This window comes from Centruroides vittatus, unplaced genomic scaffold (genome assembly GCF_030686945.1).
Source record: "Centruroides vittatus isolate TY-2023 unplaced genomic scaffold, ASM3068694v2 contig_990, whole genome shotgun sequence".
Classification (NCBI taxonomy): Eukaryota; Metazoa; Arthropoda; class Arachnida; order Scorpiones; family Buthidae; genus Centruroides; species Centruroides vittatus.
In genome coordinates, this window is record NW_027122659.1 from 878,220 (window position 1) to 897,957 (window position 19,738).

Here is a 19,738-nt window from a genome sequence, read left to right on the forward strand (position 1 = left end):
CTAGAAAAGTATTGGTCAATTTGTTTATTTGCTTTCTTTTTCCTCTCTTTCTTTTTCCATTTCATAGTTATTCTTTAATGTTCATATATTTTATGAAGTATACATCTTAAGATACAAATTACTGTTTAATGCAAAAAATTCTAGTAATAGATCACATGACAATATTACTGGTCAAGTGACTGACTGAAAATTGCTAAAATTGTAAATAATTTAATCAACTTGAAAATATTCAAACTTTTATAGTTTTTATACATCTAGAAGTCATAAGGTTTAGGGCCTCATTTGCTGAATTTGAGCAATGGGAAGTGTGTGAACTGACTTTCTCTTTTAAATATGTAGATTACATATTGTTGCTGATTAATTAAATTGTTAATTCTCTTAATATTACTACACTTTAATTTAATATTGCATAATCTACACACACAATTATGTATAAAGTTTAAAATCTTCATATTGTTTTTCTATATCTTGAAACTTTGACATATTATGTAGAAAGGTATAAATCTTAAATAAAGATGAACTAAATAGCCAAATTTCTGCTATGTTTATGATATTAACATTATCTTATCATAAAATCTCTTGTATTTATTTTTAACTTTGTTTTATGAATTACAGTTTATTATTATATTTGATCCTAAAAAATTATTAAAAATTTTTATCTGTAATCAGTTATAATGGGAAATTTATTGTTTATTAAATAGTTTTAACCTTCATCAGTTTATCTTGTGTGGTAATCTTTTTCCATTTATTAATGGAAAATTATCTCTCAACACAACTCCTGTTTCTTCAAATGCACATTTAGCACAGGAAACTATCACAAAATGATTTCAGTATGACTTTTATAGGGCTTTTTTAATGTCATTCTAGGACAAGTTTCAATTTTTTATAATCTTTTCAAAGCATTTCCTGTAAGTATTCCTTTGTTTCCTATTCCTCTTTTTTCCTATGAATTCCATATGAGACTTTGTTCAAATAATCTTTTGTTATCCATTCTTAATATTTGATTGATCCATTGTTGTTAATCCATAATTTTTTAAAAAACTAAATATCTGAAATATGAAAAATTCAAAGTTAATTATTTCTAATTTTAGTGAAATTAATTCATAAATGTTTTTAGGTTAAAGACTTTTGGAAATGAAAAGTAAATGTGTTAAATTGTAATCAGTTTTTTAAAATTGATTAATGTATTAAATTGATAATGCAGTAATTTATAGAAAAGTTTTGTCATAGTCATTATATGATTTCCTTCTCTGATGAATTTCTTCATAAATTAAGAAAAAAAATTTATTGTATTTAATTTTGATATTTTTTACTTTCTGTTGAAATTTCTTTCTTCAGTTTAAGATAATTACATTAAATTATGTTGTCTGCTTTTCTTCATTTTGATGAGTAAGATAAAGGTGTAGAATTTATTTTAATATTGGACATTTTTTATAAGAATTCGATAAATTAACATTTTATATGAAACATACATTTTTATTTTGATTGAAAGTAGTAAAATGATTAAAAATAATCATACTAAATAATCAATAATTTATACACAAATATACACTACAATATTTCTTAAACCAGCAAAATTTCATTTTAATACACTAGTTTTCATTTTTAGCCATTTTCAATGGTTGTCGTCAGGTTGTCCAAATATTTGTTTTATGTCTTTTAGTACTGTTAGTAGCAACTTCACTTTAATAATGATTCTAAGCTACGCTGGTTTGTTTATTATTCTAAAATATTTATTGTTCACACAGTATTTCACCTTTTAAAAGTGAAGTTATCATGTAATAATAAAAATAGAAAGAACAGCCATGTCAAATAAGAGGAATTTATGGTCTAAATCTATATTGTGGAAAGGACTCTGGCTGAGAGTAAAGAATTTAATGAAGCCTTAGCATCTTACTATGAAATTCCCAAGGAGAATAAAATAAAGGCTTGACAACCAAATGTGCATGATCCTTGGCCTAGCTGTCATCTGTACCATTGCAGTTGTGTCTAATGGCACTGCCGTATGAGATAACACAGTAGTTGTATACAAATTGCATTATCAATTTTATTTATAAATAAGTTATAATTTTATTATTATTATTTTATATTAGTAAAATTTTAGTATTAAACATGTTTTTATTGAAAAAAAAATATATATATATATATATATATATATACACATAAAGTGCCTGAAATGCATTCCTGTTTATTCCATTGTAAAATGGATTTATTTTGTGCCAATTTTGTTTGTGCCACTTCCTCTAGGGACACATCACTGGCATAAAATGAGGCAGGCTTATATTTCAATATGTTACTTTCTCTACATAATACAGTAATACCCCTAACTTACACGATAGGTGGGACCGAGCGATAACCGCATAAGTCAGGGTATAATTTCGCATATAAATACATACAAATTATTTTTAATTGGGGCCGGAGACTAAAGAAAACAATAATTTAGAAAAAAATGTTTAATAAAATCTTAGATAATGCATATGTATAACAAATTATATTATTAAAATCGTAAACCGAAGTTATTTTGATGTAGAAGGCTTCATAAGATCTAACAAATTTGTCTGACGGCTCAAAGATTTTTTTTCTCCCGCAAAGTTTCCTCGTAGCATGCTAATAATTTTTTTATTTCTCATTTTGTAGAAGAAATGCGCTCTTCCTTGGAGTCTATATTTTCTAAAATTTGTAACCCCTTTTCAATTGAACTGAGGCCTTCTGTAAAGTTTTCACAGCTTCGAGAATTTTTTCTTTACCTTTTATAATTGTTCTGACCGTCGATTCCGGTAGATCAAACTTCTTTGCCAATTCACAAATTTTCATTTTTGTATCGAAGTCTTTAATAATGTTAACTTTACATTCCAAAGATAAAGTTTTTCTTTTCTTGTTTGATGCAGAAGAATCAGTTCTACTTCGTTTGGATGACATAGTAGTCTCTCAAGTCTCCATAGATATAACAAACACAGAAATAAATAACACAAAATAAATTGTAGCTGTGCATCGATTCTGCGCAACATGTTCGAACATGTAAGCTGAAGAATAGTATGGGGGGGAGTGAGTAATCAAGAGGTACGTGGCACTCAAACAAAAGATGAATTGACGAGATTTGAAAATTGCGTAACTCTGTGTTTGCGTAAGTCGAGGTATTACTGTACTTTTTTCAGTTCATAATACTTTTATCTCTTCTAGACCAACTTGAAATTTCTTGTTTGTCTTTTCCTAATTTTTGTCCTTTATCTAGACTCTAATTTTTTTATTAGGTACTCACAACCCCTTTAAATATGGAGTTTTTCTTATTTTTCTGTTTTATGTATTTTAAATTTGTGTAAAGAAGTGTTTTATAATTTCCATTCTGATTTTCTTAAATATATATATAAAATTTTTTCTAATTTACACACACTTGTTTTGTTGTTATATGCATTTTTGTTACTGTTATGCTTTTTATGGGATGTATTAAATGTTTTGTTGAGGGTTGTAATCTCATGCTGTGTAGCATTACTTACTAAATTAAAAAAAAAATTAATTAGCTGTTTTTTAGCCCAATAATGAATCTAGCATTATTATTTGATTACATATATAAAAGAAGTTTGCAAAGCATTTGGCATCATGCATAGCTTGTATGAGATTTTCTAGGTTGAGATTTATCTGTTGGAATTGTTTCTCCTCAACTTTGTTTTCAGGTGTCTTCTCGCACCAAGAATTCTCTCTTCTTCCAGTTGAAATTGAGCAGTCTCTTGAGTCCATTATAATGGAGTCTTTTTCATTTTTCTGGAATCTTTCATTTTTCTAGTGTATGATGACCTGAAAGAACTGACAAAACAGTGCTGTGGGTGCAGAAGCTAATCGAAAGTGCCTAGATGACTAATCACCTGGATTGTGCTCATTGTGGTGACATACATTTACGCTAATGCTCTGCTAGGTTGCAACCTGGGCAAATGTCCATGCTTGCCCTTGAACATGTGTAGTGGGGAACATTTTACCATGTCCGTATGGCATGAAAAGTCTCATATCTCACAATGCACTGCTACTCATCTGGGTGACATTCAATATCTAGATTTTAACTAGATAGGCAAACATTCAGATTGTCTAAATGCAGACTTAGTGCTGAATAATCAAGGTCAGGTATTTCTTGTTAGATGTCCATGTTTTACAATTCCTCAATGATAGTGCTTGCGAGAAGAGCATAAGATCTCATTCCTGTGTTTAAAAAAAATGAAAATCCCTGTTTTTTATAGTTGTGTTTTTTCTTTCTCTCTACAGTCTGTGAAGTTTGCAACTGCTTTGTGATCTGTGTAAATAACTTCAATAAAGTTTTTTTTTGAAGACATTGCTGGTACAGTATGTATAGTTGTCATCTTACCCTGCGCTGTGAATGGACGAATTATCATTAACATATCGACACTAGAGTTAATAATAAAAGACCTTAACCCTAACATTTTTGACCTAGAATTATTCAATGCTTTGTATCTCTATTTCTGATTCTATATATTTCTGTGAATAAAAATGCAGTTTTAAACTCAATACATAATTTGTAATTAAAACTAACCCATGACAGTAATGTTTAACACGTTTAGTGTTGGTTGCAGTGTTCTACACTGCAACAACACACATGACAACCTGCTCATGAGTGTCATAAATGTTTGCTTCTATCATAAATTTTTCAAGTGTGCTATGTTTTTCACTTGAAAAATTATATTATTTATTTTTAAGAAGTTTTTTAAATTGTTTATTGTATCTTCTAAGAATATATTTTATATAATTTCCTTGACATTTTTAACTTTAAATAAAAACAAAACACAAGTTTTTTCAGTACATGGCTAGGGACATTGCACCTTATGAGGACAGTGAATTTGTTAATTAGCAATTTTAGTCCCAGCAACTCTGAATATTTTTGCAGTCTCTCACAAAAATATAATAAAGTCATCATGCAAAATATCTGATTTTTCTGTGCTCTTTCAAAACTTCCATGCATGTGTTCAAAAATGTCGTTCAAACCAAATATTAGACAGATGATAATATTTTAATGCAATTTGTTTTTAACAAGTTGAGAATGTTTCCCTGTGAAATAGTGTTGAAAAAGTAATATAATTTGCTTGTCAACATGCTAAACCTTTTTCAATAGCTCTTTAGGCAATAAAAGAGAAGAAAACAGATTACAATATAACTTATACAATTTATATATTTTTTATTGAATTTAAATATGCATTTTTTAAGAATTTGTGTATTATTATTTTATGATGATAAAAATGTTTTAATCTATTATAATAAGACATTTCTAAATATATGTAAAAATAAATTTTTATTTAATATGTTTAACAGATTTTGAAATATCAAACATCATTCATCTTTTTCTGATATTGGATTATTTGTGAAAGAGAATAATGGCATCTCGTACAATTCCATCTAAGTCACCTTCATCAAGTACATGTTCATTTGAACCTTTAGACAAGATTTCAAGCAATACATTGAAGGTATTTGTACAATTTTTTTTTATATGTAATACTAGTGAATTACCAATTAATGTATTAAAACAGATCTTTGTTATCAAATAAGCTTTTTTTTCTAATTTTCCAAATAAATAATTTCTTAAAGAGATGTTTAAATAATAATGATAAACAGTTTTAAAATAAAAGTATTTAGTGTAAAAAAGTTAATGAAATAATTTAATATAAAATTTAGAAGACGTTTTAAATGTGTATGTAAGTCATATAGATATGCGATATATCAGTCTATTTCAGATCATCTGAAAAATGAATGGCACAAACATGCGTGCATTTCATACATTATCTTAAAATATTGAATAATTTATTTTCTGCACTTATAATTTAAATATGTACATATTTTTCAATAATGTATATTAGAATGTAGCAGTCATGTTTTCTGTTCTTTATAACTGAAAATTGCTTTAATGTCAAATTATAAGAAAAATAACTAAAATGAAAAGTAATATTATCCATTCAATTTAGATAAACAATTGAGTTTAATTTCTAATTCTGATTTGATTGCTGAGCATATTGATTCAACAATTCTGAGAAATCAAAATAATTTAATTAAAATGATGATTCTTATTAATTTTATGACTCTGTTATAAAACAGTACAGGACTTTTCCTTATGTATCATCATCATAAAAATGATAATGAAATGAAACAACTAAAAAAAATATTTTTATATATTATTTTATTCCTTTAGTCAGCATATTGATTCATAATTACAGCTGTACTGTACAGTTTAATTAAAATAATCAAATAGAATAAATTTTAAATGTTTTTAAATTTGGATTGTACATTTACTTAAGTTATTTTTAAGTAAACATTTTTTAATCATTTTAAAACTTAAATAATAATAATATATCATAAGTTTAATTAATTTCAATATTACTTAGCAGTAATTCTTTTATTGATTAAAACTAGCAATTAGGATTTGAAGGTATAATATGTTTTTATAAAATTAAAATAAATTTTGATTCTGAGAATAATGAGAAATAAATTCTAAATTTTTACCATCTAAAGAAATTAATTTTTATAACAAGTTAGACAAATTTACTTAAAAAAAATAAAATAGAAAATATTATATATATATATATAAGTAAATTATTTATAAATGAAAAAAACCATTTAATAAAAAAGTACTGGTAATTCTCGTTTTACTTAATACTCATTACTTAATTAAAATCATATGACATTTATCAAAATTAGAGAGACAAATAATGGTCTTACTGATATAATAGCCAGTCAATAACTGATTAATATTATCAATCAATAATCATTATTTTCTATTTTTAAAGGTATGATATAGTATCTTCAGTTTTACTGTATTACACAGATCTACAAAAAAAAAATTTTTTTCACTGCATGGGATATTTTTGCTGAATTATATGTTTTAAAGATCAGAGATTCTAAAAACGACTTTCGTAACATCCCATCACGTATGTTTTTCACAAAATAAAAACAAATTTTTGATAAAAACTCTTATTTATTACAATGAACTAAATATATTATATTTTCTTACAACTAATCAAAAAATTGTTTCTGATATTTATACACAATTTTAGGTCTACTCTTTTTTCTTACAAAACCTTTTCTTCTTCTCTTTGATGATTCTCCGAACACATTTCCAATTTCCTTGTCTGATTTCTCGATTGAGCATCCAACAGTAGTCTGCTAACATATTGACATCTCATTTTCCTTAGTAACATCTCTCGATATCATGGACTTCCTGGTGAAATCTTTCACCTTGTTCTTCACTGTAGGCTCCCAAGTTTTCGAAAAAATAGTCAATATGGGAGTGTAAGAAATGAACTTTTAAACTCATCTTTTATTCTTGAGCTTCATACGCTGCTGCCAGCATGCATTGTACAATGGTTTTGTAGTCAGGGTCCTTAGTATTCCCCAAAAACTTATGCACTACATTCTTGAAAGAGTCCCATGCTTCTTTTTTCTTCCATTGTTTCCAAAAAGAGGGAATCAGATAAAAGTTTTCTTATGTCAGGGCCAGTGAAAACTCCCTCTTTTAACTTGGCTTCAGACAGTTTCAGGAACTTGGAACACAAATATCTGAAACAATCCCCATTTCTTGGCAGTGATTTGACAAACTGCTTTATGAGCCTCAATTTAATATGAAGAGGAACCAATGTCGTATTGATGACGTTTTTCTCGCTGGGGGTTAAACTGTCTCGTGGTGCCAGTCAGTTTTTACCCAGTGCAGCTGTCTCGCTCTACTATCCCATAAACAAAGAAAGCAAGGCTATTTTGTATAACCTCCCTGCTGATCCAACAACATGGTTAGTATTTTGAAATCTCCACAAACCATCCATTGATACTCTTGATATTTGATTTTCTCAAGAATCGTAGCCAAGTCAATATAGTTTTCTCCCATATTAACCGAGTGTCCCATAGGAAGAGATGCAAATACATTTCCATTATGCAGCAAGACTGCTTTGAGGCTAGTTTTAGACGAATCAATGAATATGTGTCATTCTGATGAATCATATTCTATTTCAACACACTTCATGAGCCCATGAATATCATTACAATAAACTAGATTTCCCTCTTTGGAGAAAAACTGAGTAAATTCTCTCTCTCAATGCCTGTACCACAAAAATGAGGTTCCAGATAATAACAGGTTTTTGCTTTTTAGCCTCAATCCTAGCAATTTGGCTGCATCTTTTGAAAGACCTAGGTCTCTTACTAGGTCGTTGAGCTCACCCTGAGAAAAAAGTTGAGGTCCTTCGTCAACAGAAAAATCTGAGTTAGATTCGTCCTGGGAAGTTAATGTGTCTGAGTCCTTTGACTCACTCAGGATGTCATCTAAATTAGAAGGTGACTGTGGAACTGGTATTTCAGAACCATGGGACACTGGATGAATAGCTGAGTCAAGGTTAGGGTAAAATATTTTCTTTTTATTTTTTGTATTAAATCTTTTAACATCTACCGAACAGAAGTAGCAGTTGGTTGTGTGATTTTTCTGTTCACACCATGTCATAGTAATGCCAAAATGAAATGAGTTTTTCTTATCCTTAAACTACAAATGAAGATCTTCCTTGCATCTTCTGCACACTTTATGCGGAGCCCATGTCTTGATCTCCAAGTTTCAATTTGAAATATGCAAAATAAACTTTCTTCACAAACTCACTTATGGTTCTTTGTTGTCTTTTCACTGTATATTCACCACAAACATAACAGAAGCTGTTGGGAGAAATTACACAACCTCTGCGAGCCATATTCCAGAAATAAAAATACAAGCACAGTAGCGTTCGAATGCTGGATATAAACTGAGTGTGGCATTAGATGGCCAGCAAGATACTGAACTAACTTAGCTTGTTGAAACATGATCTAATCCAACAGCAGGTTGTTTATATTTATTCCTAGTATCCCAGATAACATGTCGAAACATGCTCAACCTCACCAGTAATTTACTCACTATCAACTTTTAACCTGTTTATACACGATCATGCGACCTTCCTCCTAACGCTAAAACTACTTAACCCACTTCCCCACACCCATAACCACTACTCTCTTCAACCATTAACATTTTTATTTATTTATTGCCAAGTCCAGTATAATTGATAGAATTAATGTGAGAAGTCTTCATTTTAAGGCCATTTAAAAAAAAAAAAAAATACTAAATTTTAAGTTAACTAGCTAAATACAAACAAAAACTTGAGTGTAACAAAAAAAAATTGATGAGATGGAATTTTTTTGGTATTTTTTTTTTTTTTTTTTTCATTTTTATCAAGTTGAAATCTATAAGAAAATGTATAAAAATCCTATGCAGTTTTTTACTTGTAGACCTGTGTTATTAATGTGTCTTTTAATATTAGATACAGCGAAAAAATTACATTTAATTAAAAATATTTCACTATAATTTTTTTATTTTTAAAATGTGAAGTTTTGTAAGGATTCTAAAAATATAAATTAAATTTTTGATGACTTCTAGAAAATGTGATATTTTCCCCCCTTTCCTTCCTTTAATTGCAGAAAAGAAATCAAAATAGAAAGTTGATTATTTTATATAAAATTTTACAACAAAAAATAATATTCAATGCAAGTTAATATTAAAAATATATTTTACATGTGATTTCAAAATTAAAACTGTTTTTTATTTTTAAAAGTAATTGTTTTTATCAATGTAATTATTGGTATAAATGAAATATTATATTTTTTAAAATATTATGTGAAATTAATTAGTTTGTAATAATCTTTTTATATGTAGTAATTTGTTTTTATAATATTTAATGTCTCTGTATTATTAGAAGAATAAATGTTATGATGCTTGGTTGTTATGGCATTTTTTTAATTAAAAATTATTTCTGTAATTGTTTAATGTTGTCACAGAACATGTAGTATGATTTATTAAGACAACAAAATAACAAAAATTAATTAACTAGTTCAAAATTATGCCAAAATTACCAAGAAAAAGAATGAAAAGAACAAAAACTTTGTAATCCACAACATGAATTCCAACACACACCAGCATCCAGATTTGAATTCTTTCTAAAATTCATTAGGCTATCAAACAAATGAACATTTTAAAATTGGCATGGTCAGCCAATCAGGCTAATCATGTCATACAAAATCTATGGCAGTATGATTTAAAAATAGCATGTTTGCTTTTTCTGTATTTAACATTTTTCTATCATCTAAAAGTTCATTTTTACATTTTATACAAAAAGGTATTTCATTCCTATTATTCTTGAGAGCTTTTAGAAATAATTTCTTTCTTTCACATAACTACACTTATGTTTATAAAAATTGCAACACCGTGAAGGAATCATGCAAATAAACTGAAACTTACAGGGTATGACATGCAAACAATTAGAATATCAGGGCGACAGTGCATGTGTGGGCTGAGAAGTGCCCTCTGAATGATCATATAAATAGAAAGCAGTAGTGAAAAGTTTGAAGTAGTGTATCGTTTCTCCCAGCAGTAAATGTTTCATGAGAAGTCACTATGCCTTGTCTATGACAAAAGACATCATATGAACAGATTATGGAGTTCGAACAGGAGCAAATGGTTGGCCTTTGTGAAGGGGAATTTCTTATCATGAAATTGCAACTCATGGGATGTGAGTGTGGAAGCAGTGGGCTAAAGAGTACCAGACAAGTCACTTATCTGGATGACAAAATGTTGTCAGCATGGGACAACAGATACTTCACCCACATGACAATTACAGATCATACAACTTCACCTTGACAGTTAGCACAACATTGGAGCACTGCTACAGGTGTGCCATTGTCTGCGTCCACAGTTTGCTGATGTCTGTTGTACTGTGATTGTGTGGAAGCATTCCTTTGCACAGGATTTCCTTGATGCAAAATCATCGATGCCTGCAGCTACAATGGGCTCATCAACACAGCCACTTTAAACTGAAGGTTGTGTTGTAGTCTAAATTAGAGTACAACAATGGCTGAGTACACATTAGATGCTATAGAGGTGAATGCCATCTTCTACAGTGCATTATCCAGCATCATACTGAGCGATTGCAAGACGTGATGGTCTTGGGACACTATTGGATATCATGGGCTATCTTGACTGCTCAGTATTGTGGGTACTCTCAACAGCAACTGCTATATCATCAAGGAAGTTGTAGAGCCTGAAGTTGTACCCCTCCTTCAGCACATTCCTGGAGTTGTATTTCAACTGGACAATACCTATCCATACGTTGCTAGGAATGCTCTAGCCTTCTTCTCAGCATGACTGATACCACTTCTTCCTTGCCCTGCCCATTCACTAGATATTTTGCCTATTGAAAATGTATTTGCTTTGTGTATGCTTCTAAAACTCAATGTATTGTTTAATTAAAGCACAATAAATAGAAAACAGAAATCACAGGGCTATTCAGAACTTGTATGGATCCTGGGATAGAGCATACTCCTTTTGCCTCTGCACCACTTTTTTTTTACAAATGAAATATATAGAATATTTATTAATAAAAAGCAAACATAAGAATTTATTTTCTGTTAGTAAAAATAACATTAATTTTATAAGAGTAGGGACCATTGCAGGTTTGTTTTCTTTAGGATTAAAAATTCTGAGTTTCCTCTCTCAATGGCCTTATTTGTAATTTTTAGGAACATCTCATTGAGATACCATTGTCAATGCTCCAATAAAATAATAGTTTGTTTACACTTAGACAATTATGTTAAAGATAATTTTAATTCATTTTTTTTAGTAAGTATTATTTATGCAGCAATTTTGTACATAACATAATCAATGACCAGTCTACATCAGCAGTTCCCAACCCTTTTAAGAAAAAAGTTTTTTCATTAACCCCTTCAATGTTATATATATGCAACAGATATTTTACATAATTTTTAAAAGGCATCTTCCTAAACTTCTCTCAGAGTGAATTAATATATAAAATTTTTAAATAAATTTTTTTTACATTTAATTAAAATTTCATTGACTCCTAACAGATTAATGCTGACCCAATTGGGAAGCCCCACTCTACTTTATTAATATGTCACTCACAACAGTTTCAACAAAGTGAAAGCTTGATGAATGAGACACAAACTGTTTTAATTAACTTCATTTAAAAACAAAGCTCTAATATAAATACTAACCTTATATAGCTTTGCAAAAAATTTAGAACGTATCACGAACGTTTTTAACCCACTTTCTATGGTCTTCTTCAGGTGGTCTATAAATCTTACAAATTTCTTAAGAATTTTGAAGACAGAAAACATCGAATACTGGAAATTTTAAAAATTAGAATAAAACTAGGAAAGATTTATAGACCACCTGAAGACGACCATAAAAAGTGGGTCGAAAATGTTCGTGATATGTTCTAAATTTTCTGCAAAGCTATATAAGGTTAGTGAGACGTATTCAAACTGTTTCAAAACATTTTATCAGCAATGAGAGTTTTGAAATGTTTGGTTAAAGCATTCTAAAAACATTGTGTTTAGGAATGTACTCAGCTCAGGTCTGGACATAATAAAAATATTCTTACTTTAAATAATATGAATATTAAAAGTTCTTGTGTTTTTCTGTGAAATTACATCTGCACATTTTTGACTTTATCTAAACTTTGTGCAAATTTCAAATCACTAAAATTTTAAAGGTCAAAATAACTTCCAAATCTTCAAAGTACTGCTATACTGGAGGACATTATGAGAAAATGTTCACAAAATCCTGTGTATTGAAAGGTTTTCATGTCTTTTGATTTATAATCAAATGTGTCTTGAAATGTTAGCAATACCTAATATTTGAACAATATTTTATGAAATTCAGTTCATATCCTGGAAAATTTTAGTACTCAAGATTTTGTGGATGTTTGTATTTTATTGTCTTTTACAGAGGCAGTGAAATAAATTATTTTTAAAAATAGGCCTACTTTAATTTTGCAAATAAAAAAAAAAAGGTATATGGAACTTAGTCAAACTTTGTTTTTCAATATCTTGGGATTTAATTCCAAATTTAATATAGGAAACAGTATGTTTTGAAATACAGTGTTGGAATAGCAAGTGTTTGTGTCTACTGTATTGTTAATGAACTATACAAATTCCTTTCCCCATTCCCATTCTATGGAAATCATGAATTGAATTCACTATATTTTTTGCTCTTGAAAAGATATCTGACACATTGTTTAATGTGGCTAGAAAAGTACTGCATAGAACACTATAATACTGGTTATTCTGGTTTGGAAACAATGATTGGTAAAGATTAACAAGCTTAGTGGGGCAGAGGTGAAGGAATTCCTGGGTCATTTCTCGCTTGGATTTTATGATGAATGGTTGTATTTAAAGAGAGGAAGTACTGAAAGCATTTACAGTGAGTCTGTAGTTGGACTCACTTTGAAAGATTGATATAAGGACAGGTAGAAGATTCTCCCTGGCAAAATCTATTCTAGGCTCTGATATTAGATGTAATGATATTGATTTTGCTTTTTACTCTTATACTTATTAAACATATTATATTAACTTAAAACAGTTAATTTATATTAGGGCTTATCACACCAGTCAACACAAATACAAAATTTATTAGATTCAATATACAGTTAAGTTACAAAGGGAGATTTTACAAAGATTAAAAACCTATATGTACAATATATTAAAATTACACCCAATATGCATTTTGGACTATTAGTAGTCCCTCATCAGTTAGTGCCACAATAATACAAAAAATAGTATACATGAAAGGTTCTATTAGTAGGCTGTAATGATGACAAAGACATCACAATTAAAACTAAAACTTGATGTTAACACACAAGTGTGGTATAATGACTTCTTATTTTCATAACCAAGTGTGAGGGTGGTAGCAGTTGCAGCTGGTTTGCAGATGGCCATTGCTTGTATGAGTGCATTTTTGCGTCATCGTGTTAACATCGTGCCTTTTTTTTGGTGTAATGTTTCAGCTGATCTCTCAAAAACAATCTTTAAGTATTTTGTCTTTTGCTTTATAGTCTAGGTATCTAAAATATTGTTAGTAACTGATTGTGATTAATTATGTGTAGAACTATTTATGGCCTGTTTGGTTATGAAAATAAGAAGTCATTATACCACACTCGTGTGTTAATATCAAGTTTTAGTTTTAATTGTATTAGTAGGCTGTAATGATGTCTTTGTCATCATTACAGCGTACTTATAGAACATTTCATGTATACTATTTTTTGTTGTTATGACACCAACTGATGAGGGACTACTAATAGTCCAAAATGCATATTAGATGTAGTTTTAACATATTGTTTTTAATCTTTGTAAAATCTTCCTTTGTAACTTAACTGTATATTGAATCTAATAAATTTTGTATTTGTGTTGACTGGTGTGATAAGCTCTAATATAAATTAAATGTTATTTTTTGAAGTTAATATAATACGTCTGATATTGGAGATGCTAGAGTTCTTAAATTTTGTACTACATTTGGTAGTTCAAAGAAAAAGGAATGACAACAATCTACATGGAAATGTTATGTCAGTTCATGGTTTATGAGCTCCTTTTATTATTCTTTTCTTGTTCTTCACTGTCCAATAACACTTAAACTTAAAAACTACAAAAATTAAATTTAGATATAAGATCATTTTAATTAAGAATGTGTAATAATTATTCTGGGCTCCTATCTTTTCTATTATATGATTGAGAATTTTGGTAATTTAAATGGCACATTCTGAATTTGTAACACAAACAAACTTTTGTGGCAATATTGATCTTTATGAATATTTCGGTGTTTGATTGGGAGATCTCCAAAGTGATAATTATCCCAAAGGTTCCCTTGATATTGATCTGCTTGGTACTGGATAATACATTCTGGTTAATAAATTTTATTATGAAAGTAAATTGGCCTTAAAGTGTCAATCTTCTAAATTGATCATTTTGAAACGAAATGCAATTTCACACTACATATGTCACTATTTTTAGCTGAGTGGTGTCTTGAGTTCACCTGGTAACACACAGCCTAATCACCTTGCAAAAAGCCACAAATTACGAAAGAAGATTTCACGATTTAGTGACTTTATTCCCATATTTACAACATATGTACAAATTTTTGCATAAGAAATATGCATTATAACAGTAAAGGCTATATTCAATATTTATAATAATTTAATATTTAAAATATATTATTTGTCTTACAAATGATATTGAATTTTTCAGCGCCATCCAAAAACAGAACTCAATAAGAATGATCTTCTACAGTTGTTGAGTGTATTAGAAGGTGAATTACAAGCACGAGAAATAGTAATAGCTGTTCTTAAGGTTTGTGAATTTTCTATTATTTTTAAGTGTAAAATAAAAATGATAATTTTATGTTGTTATATATTTTAATTTTATTGATATTAAAATTTATTGCTCACCAGATATGAGTCAATTTGTAAGATATTTATAAACAAAATATATCCAAATATTGAAATCATTTTTAGAATACAGAATTTTTATTAATAAGAAAGAAATGGCACTAAGTTTTTATTTAATTATATAATTATAATATTGCATAGTGTTAAACAAATCTATTATTTTTTAACTATTTATTAATAATATATTTTTTAGGCTGAACAGATAAAACAACTACTTTATCCTTGTAAAAGAACAAATGCAAGTACTGATCCTTGGGCTGCTCTTCATAGAGATGTATTTGGTGCTTTTGATGCTATACTAGATGAGGCAACAGTAAAAACATTATATAATATGCAGTTACAGCAATTAGAAAATTTTATTCTACAACAGCGGAAAGCACAGGAAAAATTACAGGAACAGTTGAGAAGTGGAGAAGAAAGATTTGAAAAAGTAATTATAGGCTTTAATTAACACAATGTTTATTATAATTATTCTGCAATAAATATTTTAAGCAAATTATAATGGCATGAATAGAAAAGATAATTATTTGAAAATGACTTCTCTATGAAAAATAATACATTTGATCACTATAAATATAAATATTAGGAGGCAAATGTTATTTCAAAGAGAAGATTATTTTTTTACATGTGAAATATCACAAGTGGCTAGAACTGAAATCAAAATTATATTTATTTTTCTATCTAAAATTTTTACAATATAAGAACTGAAATGGAAATTCAAATCAAAACTTAAAAATGTTTTGGATTTCATTTGTTTTTCCATTCTTTTTTTTTTTTTTTTTGAAAATAAAATAATATACTGAATTTAATATTTATTATCATAAATCAGTGAACAGTATAGTTCACTGATTTATGTTATTTTCAATTTACCTGACTTGAATTTTAATATTTATTGTATACAAAATAATCCCAATTACTGTCTGAAAATTTCATGGATCCAATTAGTTGTATTTATTGTCCAATACCCATTTTTGGATAATGTTCCAGTCAAAACAAAAGGACCTCTTGCTTTATCTCAACAAGATGTATCTGCAAAACTGTTCAATTCCATTAGTTACATTGAACACTTGCTGAAAGGGATTATATGGGCTGTTTAAAACAAAAAGTTATCTAAGGTTCTTTACATAATGCAAGAGATAAAAATACAAATCTTCATCTATTGTGATGTAGCTTGCTTCTAGTACTTTTGTCTTTTCTTAATTTTCTTTGAATCAAATAAGCAGACATAACAGATTTACAAACTAGTGTAGGCAGATTCAAAATGTACTGGACCATGGAATTACCAGATCACAAAATACCATATTAAAGAGGTTCAACCTATATTATTTTAAACAAATATTTTTCTTTTTCTACCTTCTATATATTTGCCTAGAGCATAATTTATCTTTTATTCAATTTTATAATGTTTTACTATTATTATTATTTCCCCCAGTGTCCACAACTATTAATTAACTCAAAAATATATAATTCTATGGCATACAACATTTTTTATTTGTATTAAGAGCCTTAACTTTAGGCCAAGAACACATGCATAAAATTGTGTGGCAGAAAACTGAAACAGAAATTGGCTTTTGGTTCAGTTTCTGTTTTATGCTTTTATGCCAAGAACACACAAGTAAAAATTCTGGCCGAATAGGAAACAGAAATGTAACATCATCATATTATATAGTTTAGTAAAATGGCACCGTCAGTATCTGATGTTATTTGTTGTTGGTTTTATTCAACTCAGTCATTGAAGATTTTAAGAAATGATTTTATTAAAAAACGCCAAGAGAGACGCTGGTGGGTTAGGAACTATTTTGAGAGCGTGATTTACATGGATCTAATGATTTGTTGATTCCAGAACTGCAATTAATGATCGAGAATACCACTGCCACTAACAGTGCTACATTTTATTAATTTTTTTCTCTTGTATATCTATCCCTTTGTACCTTCCATTTTTTCTGTGCTGCTTCTGCTATAATTTAGAAAATTCAAATTAATAGATTTGTATTCCAAATTGAAATAAAGAACATGTGATCTAAATACTATATATCAATTCTACTAGACCTACCTGTTGTTTGAAATTTAGCACCTATGGCCGTCCATAAACTTTGTTTAAATATGGTGTCTTTATACATTACACTTTTTTTGTCATAAAGACACTGATGTGGTCAAACGGATTCAATAAAGTCTTCTATTTCATTTATTTTTTGTTTCTTTGAGACCATCACAATTGTAGGGCTAACCGCTATTGCCGCCATTATTAGAATAAAAACCATGTGTTTACTTTGATGTCACAAAAAAGACTTCTCTTTATTGGAGGAATTTTAGCATAAAAATTTTACGTGTGTAAAAAGTAGACACATGCTCTATTTTTTTTTTTCAGTTATTTTTCAGCGAAATTTTCAGAAAAATTTTTACGCTTTCTGTTTTATGCTAGATTTTATGGCGAATTTTACGCATGTGTGTTCCTGGCCTTATCTTAAGAATGTATTAGAAGCAAGCATAAAAAAATTTCTTATATTATGAACTTATTATTTTTTATTTGTGGAATCTTTAACTTTAGTAGTGTTTCATAAAGAAGAATCTAATAATTAAGTTTATATTAAATGATGTATTTAAATTCTGTTTAACTTTTATAAATCTTTTTTTGTATGTTTTAGCTTGTTGTTGAATTAGAAGATGAAAAACGTAAACATGCACAAGATACAGCTCAAGGAGATGATGTTACTTATATGCTAGAAAAAGAAAGAGAAAGATTGCATCAAGAAGTAGAGTTTGAAAGACAGCAAAATAGAAAATTAGAAAAGGATATCAAACGTTTAAATGAAAGTATTGAAGAAGAACGAAACAGACAGAAACAAATTGTATTATTATTATTAGCAGAAAGAAAACGTCTGATCTTGAGGTTGCTTGAGGAACGACAGAGAAATGAAGAATTAACTGAAGTAAAATTATTATTAGATTTACTTAGTTTATCAAGTTTATTTTTAATAATTGTCATATTTAAATATTTTTAAATCTATAATTTAAATTCATTATTATGTGTTTACATTATTGTATTACTTACAGACCTTTAAAGATATGGTTCACATCATTAAGTGTTTTATAGAAATAATAATAATTTGTTAGTAACTATTAAATAATAATTATTCATTAGTATATTTGATTTCAAACTTTTTCCAATGAGCAAACATCAAATAAATCATTCGTGAAACCTTTGAATAATAAGTCATTCATTTCACTTGATGACATTAAAGCAATAGTTCACCAGTTTATTAAAATTTTAAATAAGACAAATATTGATTTAACAATATATTTTAATAATTTAGAAAGTTCTGGAAGAAAAGAATCAGCCTGGAGTGGGACATGCTGCCAGTTACTATACCTTGACTTTCATCTGATCTTTGATTCCAGAACTATTAATTTAGATGTAACCAGTATAATTAGTAGTTTCTATTATACAAAGTATTTTCAAAAAATTAATATTAAAGGAATATGACTGTATACACATACAGTAGAGCATCGATTATCTGACCCCCAATCAACCGTCACATCGGTTAGCCGACTGCGTTCTAGTCGGGCAAATTCAAATGTTCGCTAGTGATGTGGCACTACAATATTTGGCTGTCTTGGTTACTTTAATATTATTTTTGTTAAATTTTTGCGTGTTTTAGCTGGCAACACTGGCTTGACCATGAAAGGGAGGCCAGTATTTAAACCAGGCTTAATTTTCTATTTTTTTCTTTATTTTTGTATTTATCTTGTGCAAAATAAAGAAATAATTTTTAACGATACAATAGCAACGATTATTATTTAAAAAAAAAAATTTGTTAGGTTCAACTTTGATGAAAATTCAATGCGAAGTAGGTTAATAGTGATATACTAACATACTAATTACATGGGATATACTAATATACTATATTAATAATGTATTTTTTCATACTTTTCGGTTATCCATTTTTTTCAGTTATCCGACAAACCCCAGTCCCCAATTGAGTTGGATAATCAATGCTCTACTGCAGGGGTGGCCAACAAGTCGATCGCGATCGACCGGTCGATCGCCAAGCCAATTTTGGTCGATCGCTAGCGATGTCTTGACTTAATGTATTATATTTGTAACCGAACGCAACTGTGTGCATGCAGTTATGACTCGACTCACAAGCAGTGAGTGCACTTCGTACTGAAACAGTGTATAAACATAGTATGTATTTCACGCTTCCCCCTCCCCACTTAGACTATGCCTATGACAACAAGTCGATCGCGACACATTTTTACGATAAAAAGTAGATCTTATGTGCACAAAAGTTGGCCACCCCTGCTCTACTGTATATCATATTTCCGTGATTAAATCCCAGTGGGTTCCTTTCTAAATTTATGTATCTCCAGAGGTGTTTTTATAAAATTTATGGATCCCCAGAGCTTATTATATTATAACAGGAGAAAAGTGGGTAAAAATTGAAAGAAATGCTTCA

General features: G+C 28.8%; 1 protein-coding gene across 2 annotated transcripts in view; it reads left to right on the top strand.

The window, feature by feature from the left end:
* The window catches only part of LOC136986085 (CTTNBP2 N-terminal-like protein), a 50,547-nt gene that overhangs the window by 14,147 nt on the left and 16,662 nt on the right, over positions 1-19,738 (top strand). For both annotated transcript variants that reach the window (XM_067283547.1, XM_067283546.1), the window contains exons 2-5: positions 5,311-5,462; positions 15,082-15,183; positions 15,475-15,711; positions 17,927-18,211. In XM_067283547.1, the coding sequence (XP_067139648.1) occupies positions 5,373-5,462; positions 15,082-15,183; positions 15,475-15,711; positions 17,927-18,211 (714 nt within the window). In that variant the 5' untranslated portion in view covers positions 5,311-5,372. The remainder of the gene's footprint in view (positions 1-5,310; positions 5,463-15,081; positions 15,184-15,474; positions 15,712-17,926; positions 18,212-19,738) is intronic.